This window comes from Hippocampus zosterae, chromosome 7 (assembly GCF_025434085.1).
Source record: "Hippocampus zosterae strain Florida chromosome 7, ASM2543408v3, whole genome shotgun sequence".
Classification (NCBI taxonomy): domain Eukaryota; kingdom Metazoa; phylum Chordata; class Actinopteri; order Syngnathiformes; family Syngnathidae; genus Hippocampus; species Hippocampus zosterae.
The window spans coordinates 20788402-20800039 of NC_067457.1; the positions used below are offsets into that span (position 1 = coordinate 20788402).

Below are 11638 nucleotides of genomic sequence, written 5' to 3' on the forward strand. Positions count from 1 at the left end.
CTTTAATGACACGAACTCACCGGAGTGTGAGCAGTATTTCAAGTGGCTCAACGATCCGACGAGGAATGATGTCGATAATGTTCAGCGCGAGCTAGCATGTCAAGCTAACTTAGGCGACACACTATGTCCGGTGAAAATGTGTAACCATCACATTAAACCGAATTATATCTTCTTGGTGTGCAAGTTAAACTAGACCGCCAGATTAAAGTGTCATTATGTCATAAAAAATCTAATGAATACGGGCTAAAGTTCGGCTATACAAAACCAGTCACAAGTGTAGCCACTTTTGCTACGGGACCCCTCCCCTTTCGCTCTGATTGGTTGGTCGACCTACCCGTTGTCACGTGATAATAAGATATCGGAAGATTTCAAGAACGGTAAGTATGGCTGGCAAACAAATTTGATATCTCCGGTTTTGAGATTTGTTCTATCTGCGCTAATGACAACATTATGTTTTATTCGCTGTGGTTATGCTTCTGTACATGTGGGGGTTGAAGAAAATTTTTGAGGCGCGAATTTGTGCAATCCGTCACTGTGCGACGAACAAATCAGGCAATGCGAAAACCACAAACTGTTAACGGCCACAACGTGTGCCTTTGTGAACCACAGATAAAGTCAATGTGATATCACCACGTTTGACTGAAATCTCATCATATAATGTTTCCCGACCTTTATTGGGCCATGACACATATATTTTTTTAAATCGCATTGCACACCACCAAGAAGAATGTCACAACATGTACTGTAAAAACACTGGAACGATGCTGCTGATGAAATCCGGCCGTGTTTAGTTGAACACACATAGCTATTACAGTTGCATGAATTGCAGCAAGTAGATATAACTACAATTAACCTACCATCTAGTGGAAGAGCATTTAATTATTCCACCTGTCACAATAGGTCACCACATAGGTGAATATTCATTATGTATATAATTTTGGGACCAATCGTAATGGGGAAAACACAGACATAATTCATGCATTGCAGGTTCCAAGATGACACTGGTTATGCTGTGGTTCATCCTGGTGGCTCCAGTGATACTGGTTGCAAGTAGGCCGACTCAAGATTCCATCAATAGGACAGTACCTCTGGTTATGTGGCATGGGATGGGTAAGTACAGTACAGGACTCAAATTGTGTTGTCAACAAAAAAAATATATATATATGTACAGTTGTATTATATGCTTTTGTGAGCAGCAGTATGGTTTCATGCAAAAAAAAAAAGAATACTACCGATGCAGTATTTGCTTTATGGGTGTTGATAGAGAAGGTCAGAGGGAACTGCATCGTGTCTATTGTAGATCTGGACAAAGCGTATGACAGAGTGCCCAGAGAAGAACTATGGTATTGTATGAGGAAGTCTGGGGTGACAGAAGTACGTTAGAGTGGTGCAGGACATGTATGATGACTGTAAGACAGTGGTGAGGTGTGCTGTAGGTGTGACAGAGGAATTCAAGGTGGAGGTGGGACTTCACCAGGGGTCAGCTCTGAGCCCCTTCTTATTCGCTATGGTGATGGACAGGCTGACAGATGAGGTTAGACAGGAATCTCCATGACTATGATGTTTGCAGATGACATCGTCATCTGTAGTGAGAACAAGGAACAGCTTGAGGAGAAACTAGATGGAGGCAACCGATTCGCTGTGGCGACCCCTGAAGGGAAAAGCCGAAAGGAAAAAAAAAGATTAGTCTGTAAAATCTAATGTTTGTACCGCATCACAGTAATCTCATACCCGTTATCTGCAGTTCTGTACTTGATTTTTTTTTTAAGTGTGGTAACTCTTACTGCGTCTAGGTGACAATTGCTGCAACCCGCTCAGCATGGGATCAATAAAGAAAATGATCCAGCAGGAGATTCCGGGAATTTATGTGCTTTCATTAATGATCGGCAGTAATATTATGCAGGTACCGTTCTATCGCCTTCAGTTTCAGTTTTAAATTGCTTGCACCATCACGAGGATGTCTTGAATATTTCGCTCACAGGACACCACAAATGGATTCTTCATGAATGTCAATGAGCAGGTCTCATTGGTGTGCAGTCAACTGGCCCGGGACCCTCATTTAAAGGGAGGATATAATGCGATGGGATTTTCACAGGGGGCGCAATTTCTGTATGTAACTACATGCTAATGACATGCTAATGACACAAAAAGGTTTTGCGCATGACATAACAAATCGCTTCCCTTGCGCAGGAGAGCCGTGGCACAGCGATGCCCTTCTCCACCGATGAAGACGTACATCTCCGTCGGGGGCCAGCAACAAGGTATGAAAATCCACCACAGCAGAGAATCGTTCAGGCCCAAACACATCCACAGCGAGTAATGTACAATCCTCAGGTGTGTACGGGCTGCCGAGGTGTCCGGGAGAGTCATCTCACGTCTGCGACATGATCAGAAAGGCCCTTAACACCGAAGCTTACACCAACGTGGTTCAGAAACAGTAAAATGTTTTAGTTCTCCATTTTGACGTTCATCGGATCCACATTTGAAGCAGCTTTGACCATCTTGCCTTTTTCAGTCTGGTGCAGGCCCAGTACTGGCATGACCCTTTAAATGACGACCTGTACAAGAAGCACAGTCTCTTCCTGGCGGATATCAACCAGGAGAGGGTCAGTATGTTGTACTGTTACGAAAATAGTGAATGGAGCAAAGGTTATGAATCACGTTATGACCCCCAAATTCTGTTATCAAGGTTGTAAACGAGACTTACAAGAAAAATCTTCAGATGCTGGACAAGTTTGTCATGGTTAAGTTTCTGCATGACACGGTGGTGGATCCTGTTGATTCGGAGGTGAGGTACCGAACGTCCCTTCGGATGTGCAGCCTCATTTCGTTTTGGACTAACAGCCCTCAACTCTTCTCTTCAAAGTGGTTTGGCTTCTTGAAAACGGGTCAGGCCAAAGAGACCGAAACGCTGCAGCAGAGTATTCTCTACAAAGAGGTGTGTGTGCGTAAAGTCATTTTGAGAGAGCTGGGGTTTTTTTTGCATACATAGAAAAAGAGAATCACTTCAGCCGTTTTAGTCGAGGTAAGAATTTCAAACTTTGTCCTAACGTAGGATCGCCTGGGTCTGGCTGCCATGGACAAGGCAGGAAAGCTGATTTTTCTTGCAACAGAAGGAGACCACCTGCAGTTTACTAGAGAATGGTTTGATGCAAACCTGATGCCTTACTTGCGCTAAGAGTGGAGAGAAAAAAAAAAGGAAATGCAGAAAGCGCAAGATTCCCCACCATTGCACTGATCTGTTAGCCTGCTGTTAGTGAAAGGTAAAGCCAATTTGTACCTTTGTGAATTTTTTTTTCAGTTAAAATTTGCTTTTGCAACGTTAAGAACCTTTTTCAAGATTAAAGAGTTGCTGTCGACATGTGCTTCTAAATCCAAATAAAGACGAGAATGTTATTGCAACGTTTTAATGATCTCTCCGGTACTAATGAGCAGTAATCTGATTGTGAAAACAATTCCCTCCCCACACACACACACACACAAAAAAAAACCCACCAAAAAAAAGTAGAAGACAATATAAAAGACAATCCACAGCTTCCAAGTGCTGATGAACCAAATGGTACAGACATGGGCCCTGGAGCAAGTCGTCAAGTGGGTGATGGTGGCGCCAATAAGACTCAACATCTACACAGATATTCAACGTTATTTTCAAGGCCGTGGTGACATTGTGGGGTGCCCGTTTTCCATTTCGAAACAACAGCACGAGCCCGTCACTAATAGTCATGTTCGATTCCACATTGCTCCTCACTGCCATCGTTTTTTTTTTCTACTTTCAAGCCTCTTTCCATGGAATGTCTTAACACTTGGGAATGTGTAATACAAAAACGCACGAGTGTGATCCGAGTTGTATTCGAATGATCTGAGATGAAAACTTTCTGTTAAGATGTCGGCACATACGCAACCTGATTTGACTAATTAATGCGTTGGAATAGTTCACATACACGACAACCGTGAATATTTTTAACGTGCGATGTGGAGGCTGTGGAAACAATTTGTTCACAAGGACTTCATGGAATTGCATATTAAGGAACAGAAACCTTCCAGGCCGTAACTTGGGGGAGGGGCATGGGAAGGGGGGGGCTCCTTCGCCAGTAAGAGATAATTAAGTGCATGAAGCATCCTGATAATTGTGGCTGCAGAGGCGATATCCACCTACCTATGACGGCTAATTTAGTACAGCATTATCCCGATAAATATACAGATACAATTGGCAAAGTGCTCCCCTGCTGATTGGCTGGAGGAATGCTTCGGATAAACGTGAGCAGTCCTCATTGGCTGTGGGAAGGAACAGCAAAAGCTCTTGATTGGCCAAGGAGAAGGGGCGGGGGAGAGAAAAAAAAACCCAAAACGAAATGCATGACGTTCGATTCTCGACTCTACAGCGCGCGTGTTAGCTGGTGAGTGCGGGGTCATCAGTCAGGTGGGCTTGGCGAAATGGGGAGGGGATGGGGGAGGGGGGGGGGCAGGCGCGCGAGAGGTGCAGAGAAAAGGCGGCCGCGTGGCATGCCGCCCCATCTATCCCGCGATCTCTGTCGATGTGGTCACGAGCTTTGCGCCGTCCCAAACCGTCTTGAACTGCTCAGGGACCGGGAACTCCGACTGTGGACCACAACGAAACGTCACTGTACATCTTCCACCTGAAGCTGATCGACAAATTGATCCGCCCGCACCACCAAAGTAGTGTTGGGTATCCAACTCCGGGTGGCATACTCACAAATTCTCCATCTTTGCCGGGCACCAGGATGTTCATCTCTGAGCTCTTGGCGCTGATGACCTCACAGTCCACCGACTTCTGGCTCAGGTACACGTGGCAACCGTCGGTCTTGTTGATGGAGATGGTGGGAACCCGACCGATAACCTGCGCGTGATGGCCCGCTCTCATTTTTTTAACGCCGCCGAAAATCGAATGTGATCGATCAAATGCTGCACTAAGACACTGCGGGTTTGTACACACCTGGACTTTGACATCTCTGCAGTTTATGATGTCAACGATGCCCACGACGTCATCAAACACCAGGCCCATTTTCTTACAGTTATCTGATGGGGAAAATTACAGAAGGTTGCCCTTGTTCACATTTACAACACTGATTGGACATTTTGAGTAGCGCCGAACAAGTCACAAAATTAAAAAAATGACATTGCAATGTTGTATGATGCAATTTTCTAATTACAAAGGCTGCCAGTTTTTTTTTTTTCCGGGGGGATTCAGGCAGTTGGCTTTATTATTACATATACTGTAGGCGCAGTATATTTTATTCATTATCATGAACAAACGAGTCTCAATGGTGCATAAAGAAATTTTCAGAGGTGCATTCCACATTAAAATGATAATAATTCAAATTCATCCGTTCCAAACTAGAACAATGCAAGTCCGTGCAAAAAAATAAATAAATAAAAATAAAATAAAATAAACTCCACTGGACCCAAACTGGTTCTTACCGATAGTAATGGAGTTGATTTTGCCTTTGACCTGCAGGGTGCTGTTGTTGCACTTGAAAGCGTAAACCACTTGCTTGAGCTCAGTGTCGCTGATCACCAGTCCCTGTGCACCTTCTTGGTTCTCCTGTGGAGCGAGCACGCGCACACACACAAAATCAGGAACAGACTGCTGGCTCAACACAAACGGGTTGTAGTCTCGTGTAGGTCTGGGGAGGCCAATTAGGAGGTGGGCCAAGTAACGTACCACTTTCCACTTCTTGCCCTCCAACTCAAGAACGGGAGGCGCGCTGCGTGTCGGAGCGGCCGATGGAGCGGCTCGGAGGGAAGGGCTAGTGAAGGGTTTCGGTCCGGTACGCACGGGAGCACCCTGACCCCTGAGTACAGGATTCTTGTGGGTCTTCTCATCATCCTTAACATGCCTGAGGCCTGAAAAGGGAAACCGAGGACACTGAAAATATTTCCTCGTGGAAACTATTCCTTCGCTGCCGCTGACTTCCAAATTGCCGTCATTTCAAAACACAAGGTGATAACGCACATTTGTCCGTACCGGGCCTAAGCCATCGCCGTCACACTTTTTACTACAGGCAAAGTCTTAAGTACTCAAGGATTTAGCCGTCAATTCAAAAGATTTGCTGCGCGGAAATGAAGTAACGCGGCACACCCTTCAAGACGCCTGACAGACATGGAATGAAAGAGGGAGCAGGAAAGTGTCTGCTGGCAGCATGTACTTGTCATTCGCTTGGTTTATTTTAGGTTTAGTTCCTTTAGTTATGCTCATTCTCATGAGCCCTCAAGAAGAAAGCCCAAGATTACCCTCGACTGTGTATGAATATTCAAGCTTCATCTCAGGATTAAGATAAATCGTACCGCAGACCTCCACAGGCGAGTTTAAATTTCTCTCAACTTTGATATGCATTCGTCACTTTATTCCAGTACTTTTACTCAACTTGCTCAAAAACAAACCAAAAAAATAAAAAAAATTACATCTAAATTGTTTGAACCGTGAATCGAGATCAATCAGAATTGAGATTTCAATTGTCGTCTTCTTGATACCGTTCACATTTTGACATCGCTCAGACCAAGATGGCAACACCGTGACATTTGGCAGCCGTCAAACTGAATGCTCTCAGAGGGAAGTTGCCACTGAGTGTGTCAACATTCAGCGGCTTGCAACGGACACAGTAACAGAAAGGCACAGAAGTGCATATCAGGTGGAACGAGAAAAAAAAAAAATAGTCGATTCATGGAATGAACACATTCTGAATTTTGCAGTTCTTGTTAGAGAACAGCAAGTTGAGCAAAAACTATTCAAACAGTCAACGGCAGCGATTATTTTTGCGGCTTATTACAGCTTACCCCTGGTGATGTCGGCCCCCCTGTTGATGGCCTCAAACAAGGCATTCCGATTGAGGGCGTCGCTATCGCCGTGCTCCGAGGAGCCGCCGATTTCCGCGGGAGGCGGGGGTGGTCCGGGAGGAGGTGGGGGCGGGGGAGCGCCGCCGCGAGGCTTGCTGGGAGGCGCCGCGGAGGCGGAAGCCACTGTGCCCTGGACAGGAAATCGGGTTTTTGGAACCAGCCCACCAAAAGCACGCTCTGCTTTATCCACCGTCACTCAAAACGAAGCCTTCGTGGCAATAAGTGTTGTGTTTTAAGACCGATGGTGCTTACGGTCTTGCTCCAGGACAGACCAGTGGTGTGGTATTCCTTGATGTAATTCTGCAACTCGGTCCAGATTGCCAAATAGGAGCGCACCCATTCCACGTGCGTCTTGTCTCTTTCAATAAAACAGGAAATGGGATATATGAAAGGCTCCTTTTCAACTCTTTCGGTTTTTACGAAGCCCCAGACATGATTATATATATATGTATATATTTTCTGTTTATTTCAATGCGAATGAGCATCACAGCTCACGGGGTTCCTGGTTTGGTCACGTGGCGTTCGCGATGCAAGGCTGAGAGCAATTTGATTTCCATTTCCGTCAACGACAGGGGCGGTGCGCGATGAAACGTCAGCCTCTTTGGTTGGCTGATCATCTGCTCAATTCTTACTCCGCAAATGCAATATTGATTCGAATACCGTGTTTAGACTCGATATTTTTTTTTGGAACAACCATCTAAAATATCGGCTCTCAAGCCAACTTGAATACCGATACTTGATAACAGCCCTGAAACAAAATAGAGCAAACATTATGGTATCTTATTGAATCTACTTTTAAACCCTTGGGTCAGTCAGTCACCGGAAAAAGCAATATCGGAGAAAGGAAGATTTTCTTTACTTTTCCTTGTACTCCTTGAGCACACGGTTGGTGTAGAACATGGCGGCATCCTGCATCTCTTTCACATAGGGGCTTGGCTTTGGGGCCTAATACAGAGAAAACATTTGTTTGATAACCTCAGTTTGATTTAAAGTGCGACGCTGACCACATGTCAAAGCGAGCAAAAAAAAAAAAATCTCACCACGGCAAGCCATCCGATGGCAGGCACGCTCTCGCTGATGGCGGACAGATGGTTGAAATGCGGCGACGTGCGGTTCTGCTCGCGTAACGCCTGCACCTGCTCGATGACCTGGCACACCGGCTGCAGGAGGGTGCTCAAAACATCCTGAGCAAAACGAAAACTGGCATGAAAAACTACCAGGTGACGCTTCAATTGTTATGCGGGGAAAGTGACAACAGTATTTTTTTGTGGCAAATGAAAACATTTCAAAACAAGAGTGGCATACATCCGATGGCTTCTGTGCAGCGGAGGCTGTTAAAATGACTTGTCGCTGACTGGAGAAGGCCTGCTTCATCATTTCTGCCTGCGAGAAAGACAAGAACGAGGCAGCGGTCATGACAAATACTTGGAACAAAGCCGCTGGGATGTTCTCCAAACGTTTGTCAAATATAATGCCCGTAATAACGTCGTGGATGACTGAAGGTACGCGAATGGTTGGGTAGATGCGCTATTTGGATTTCAAGAGCTACTGCGGGGCGTGACGGGTTACCCTACATGTTTCAGGACATCGCCCCCGATCTGCTGACTGTGGCAGTAATATTGATTCACAGGACCACGGATGATCTCGTCGAAGGCCTCAACGTAGGCTGGTACAGCTGCAAGAAAAATAGGAGGTGGGGGAGGGAGATCTCAGCACAATTTAGTCTCTTGGTGACATCGCTAGTCATTAGCTCACAATTATAATTATATTGCCGTCACCAAGCACAAGGCAAGGTTGCAACATGGCCGCTGAACTGGATTTCACGATGACAACAACAACAAAAAAAACCCTCTTAAGTCATCGACATGTTGCGCAGCACGCCTCTCTCAAAATAAATAAATAACAATAATGAATTACCTCCACCAGCAGAACCTTCGTTGCTGCCACCGGGGCCCGACATCGCCTCCAGACGGCCCACGGCCAACTCCAGCCGCTGCACCAGATTCGCCAGCTCTGCCATACCTAATGGATTAGAAGCGATTAGGAATGTCGCCCAATCAGGACGAGGTGACACCAATGTGGAGTGAGGCCGATACAAAACAGAGCCTTGGAGCTTTGGCAAAACACCTTTGGCAAAATAAATGAATAAAATGTAAAAAATAATGACCACGTTTTCAAACAATTTAGAACGATGCGCTTAAGGACATGTTCTTGATAAAAAACATTCTGCAAAATGACGATCATTGGTATTTTCCTAGTAAGTGGGCGATCCCTGAAAGACGACTGCGTCAAAAAAAAAAAAACGAAGAATGCAAGGGAAGCATGTCAAGACTTGAGAAAAGGTATGTAGATACCAGAAACAAGGTGTGTTCGGAAAGTCCTTTGTGGACAAAAGGTTAGCACTTTGTGTTAATGATCAAAGCATGATCAACCAGTTCGTGGGCGTACTGACAGCCGGTGACAAATATTGTCAACATTACACAAGAGTGTTGTAACCTGACAACAGTTTCAGGCACAGCCACCTGAGCAGATAGCACGGTAACATCATCAACAATTAAAAGCTACAGCGGCAGCCAGCTCGCTTTTAAAACAAAAGACTTGGCTTCATCTTTTGGGACATCTGGGGCGGACAAATTAGAACCGAGTATATAGGTCGGGCTGAGGGCTCACCTTTGCCTGATCAGCAGCACCACTCATTGAGAGGCAGCAGTAAATTCATTTCTGAGCCAAGATTGGAGATATAATTAGATTAAGGAAGGACACTCACCACTAATACCCATGACCTAATTGCTCTGCAGCGCCAATAAAAGCATTTGCACCTGGTTCTGGACCAAACCAGTATTGAATCATAATTTATGTTTAAGCATTTAATATGCCGTCAACTGGAAATAATAGCATGTTTCTAAATAGACTAATGGATTTTTTTCTTAATCGCAGTCATTGAAAACAATCAAATCCACAGATTGATGACTAAAATTATTTGTTGCGATCCTAAATTCAACACACTACCATTACACTGTAAATGTAATCTTTAAAAAGATTTGCTCAGAGTCACGACACAAACAACTGCTCAGGCCAATGTCTAGCCAACCACGTTGCCGTTTGTGTTCTACTTTTGCGATGTTTCGAGTCTCCTGTGGTCTTATTACATGGGAATGAGTCATGTCACAAATCCTCTATATAATGAACATTTATACTTCGATACAGTCTAGTTGTAAATACATGACTACAGTCTGTGCATTAAGAGACCTACGTACATCTGTCGGAGAACTTTGTTGTCAAAGAGCACCACCATGCAGCAGGAAGAATGCCTGTGAGAGGTTCATTGGCAGTGAGACGTTCAGGTTACCATCGGAAAATCGGATATTCCGCGCTCCCCGAAAATCTCAGCTCACCTTTAAAAGAGGCTATGCTCCGCACAAACATGGACACTTTATCGAAATATGATTTCAACATCCTTGCCGTTTGTCGTCGATGTTACGCGTTTGGTTAGGAAATACTACCCGGTGCTACCTATATGTTGCTGTAATGTTTTGAAAAACCGCTAATTCGACAAAGCCAGGAGAAGAATTGTTGGTTACGGTGCCTTAACGAGTGTTGCTCGGCTGCCCACAGTACCCAGTTCGTTCACGAGAGGCACACCAATGAGTTCTTTGTCTACTTTATGAACAACAAACTCATAGAGTTCTTTCAAGTGTGTGACGTCACAAAACTACATTTCTTTAGGGTGTTTTTGCGGGGAACAAAAACGTGTGTTTGTTGAAAGCATGAGACAAACAAACGTCGAACGACCTCACTCCCGAACGTGTAGCACGAAAACAAAAACCACCTATAGACTCGAGTCAATGCACTTTAATGCGTCAAATATACTTCTTTTTGCGATTCAAGCAAAGATGACGGCGAAGCACGGCTAGGAAAACTGTCCTAGTGGTTTTGCAGAATCTGCTGGCGGTGGTTTTGCAGAATCTGCATTTTCGGCAAGTTCAGGCACACTTCAGTATAACATCCTCATGATGTTTTTACTTAAATGTAAATCACACAAAATGTGAGTAACTTGGACTCGAGATGGTACGATCAATTTTCGACATGGCGTGAGGAGAACAAAATGCAGTATCGGGATCACGGCAAATTAGCAACAATCACAGTCGTTTTAATTAACTGCGGTGCAGACACACTTACGAGTGCAGTACCGTAAAGTGCTTACATCTTGCATCTTTACTGCTTCCCTCTTTGCAGCTTTCGGCATTTCCTGGTTCTCGTTATCACGCCCTCCCTTGTTAGCACAATTACGCCAATCTGTTTTTGTTTATAATACACTCTTTTAAAAAATAAACAAACCTCACATTCAGCCGGTTTATTCGACTACAATAAGCGAACAAGTGTGATAACTCCCAATATTCGTGCTAAAACAGTGCCGCGGTTGTGTTAGCCGCCACGGCTAACCGGGTGTGTTAGCGTCCCACTGATTGCAATGATGACTTCTGAATGATGACGCGTGCGCTCCGTTGTGTTTTACGGTAGACGCAAAAAAAGCTTCAACAGACAACCGTAAAAACAGTGCAAGTCTTACCGACGAGAACGGGTCAAGTGATCACTCGGTCGTTGATTCGGACGTCGGGCTGTATAGCCTGAACGAAGCAGATCGTGCTGGGTCTTTTTTCCTTCCTGGATGAACTTACCCAGCTGTCACCGCGCTTCGTTTCCGCCCTTGTCCGAGCGAGCCGTTCCTTTGCCATATAAGGCGTGTGAGCCACACACGGGAAGAAAAAATATGGAGGAAAGC

At 45.0% G+C, this 11638-nt stretch overlaps 2 protein-coding genes across 4 annotated transcripts; one reads left to right on the plus strand and one right to left on the minus strand.

The window, feature by feature from the left end:
- The first annotated feature begins 7 nt into the window (after positions 1–7).
- On the plus strand, positions 8–3472 carry ppt1 (palmitoyl-protein thioesterase 1 (ceroid-lipofuscinosis, neuronal 1, infantile)). The gene is made up of 10 exons (XM_052071434.1): positions 8–377; positions 988–1110; positions 1794–1903; positions 1982–2109; positions 2191–2261; positions 2335–2437; positions 2516–2606; positions 2690–2788; positions 2867–2938; positions 3056–3472. The coding sequence occupies exons 2-10, from the start codon at positions 996–998 to the stop codon at positions 3176–3178; spliced, it is 912 nt and encodes a 303-aa protein (XP_051927394.1). The 5' UTR covers positions 8–377; positions 988–995; the 3' UTR covers positions 3179–3472.
- cap1 (CAP, adenylate cyclase-associated protein 1 (yeast)) lies at positions 3394–11598 on the minus strand. 3 transcript variants are annotated; one of them, XM_052071429.1, is made up of 14 exons: positions 11426–11541; positions 10113–10166; positions 8773–8877; positions 8430–8530; positions 8161–8238; positions 7896–8039; positions 7715–7800; positions 7108–7213; positions 6796–6985; positions 5684–5865; positions 5440–5563; positions 4955–5037; positions 4715–4858; positions 3394–4599 (listed from the first exon to the last, which is right to left on the minus strand). In XM_052071429.1, the coding sequence occupies exons 3-14, from the start codon at positions 8873–8875 to the stop codon at positions 4516–4518; spliced, it is 1425 nt and encodes a 474-aa protein (XP_051927389.1). In that variant the 5' UTR covers positions 8876–8877; positions 10113–10166; positions 11426–11541; the 3' UTR covers positions 3394–4515. The 3 variants fall into 3 exon arrangements, with proteins under 3 accessions (XP_051927389.1, XP_051927387.1, XP_051927388.1); XM_052071427.1 differs by lacking the exon at positions 11426–11541 and adding an exon at positions 10251–10433; XM_052071428.1 differs by lacking the exon at positions 10113–10166 and having other exon boundaries at positions 11426–11598.
- Between the last annotated feature and the right edge of the window lie 40 nt (positions 11599–11638).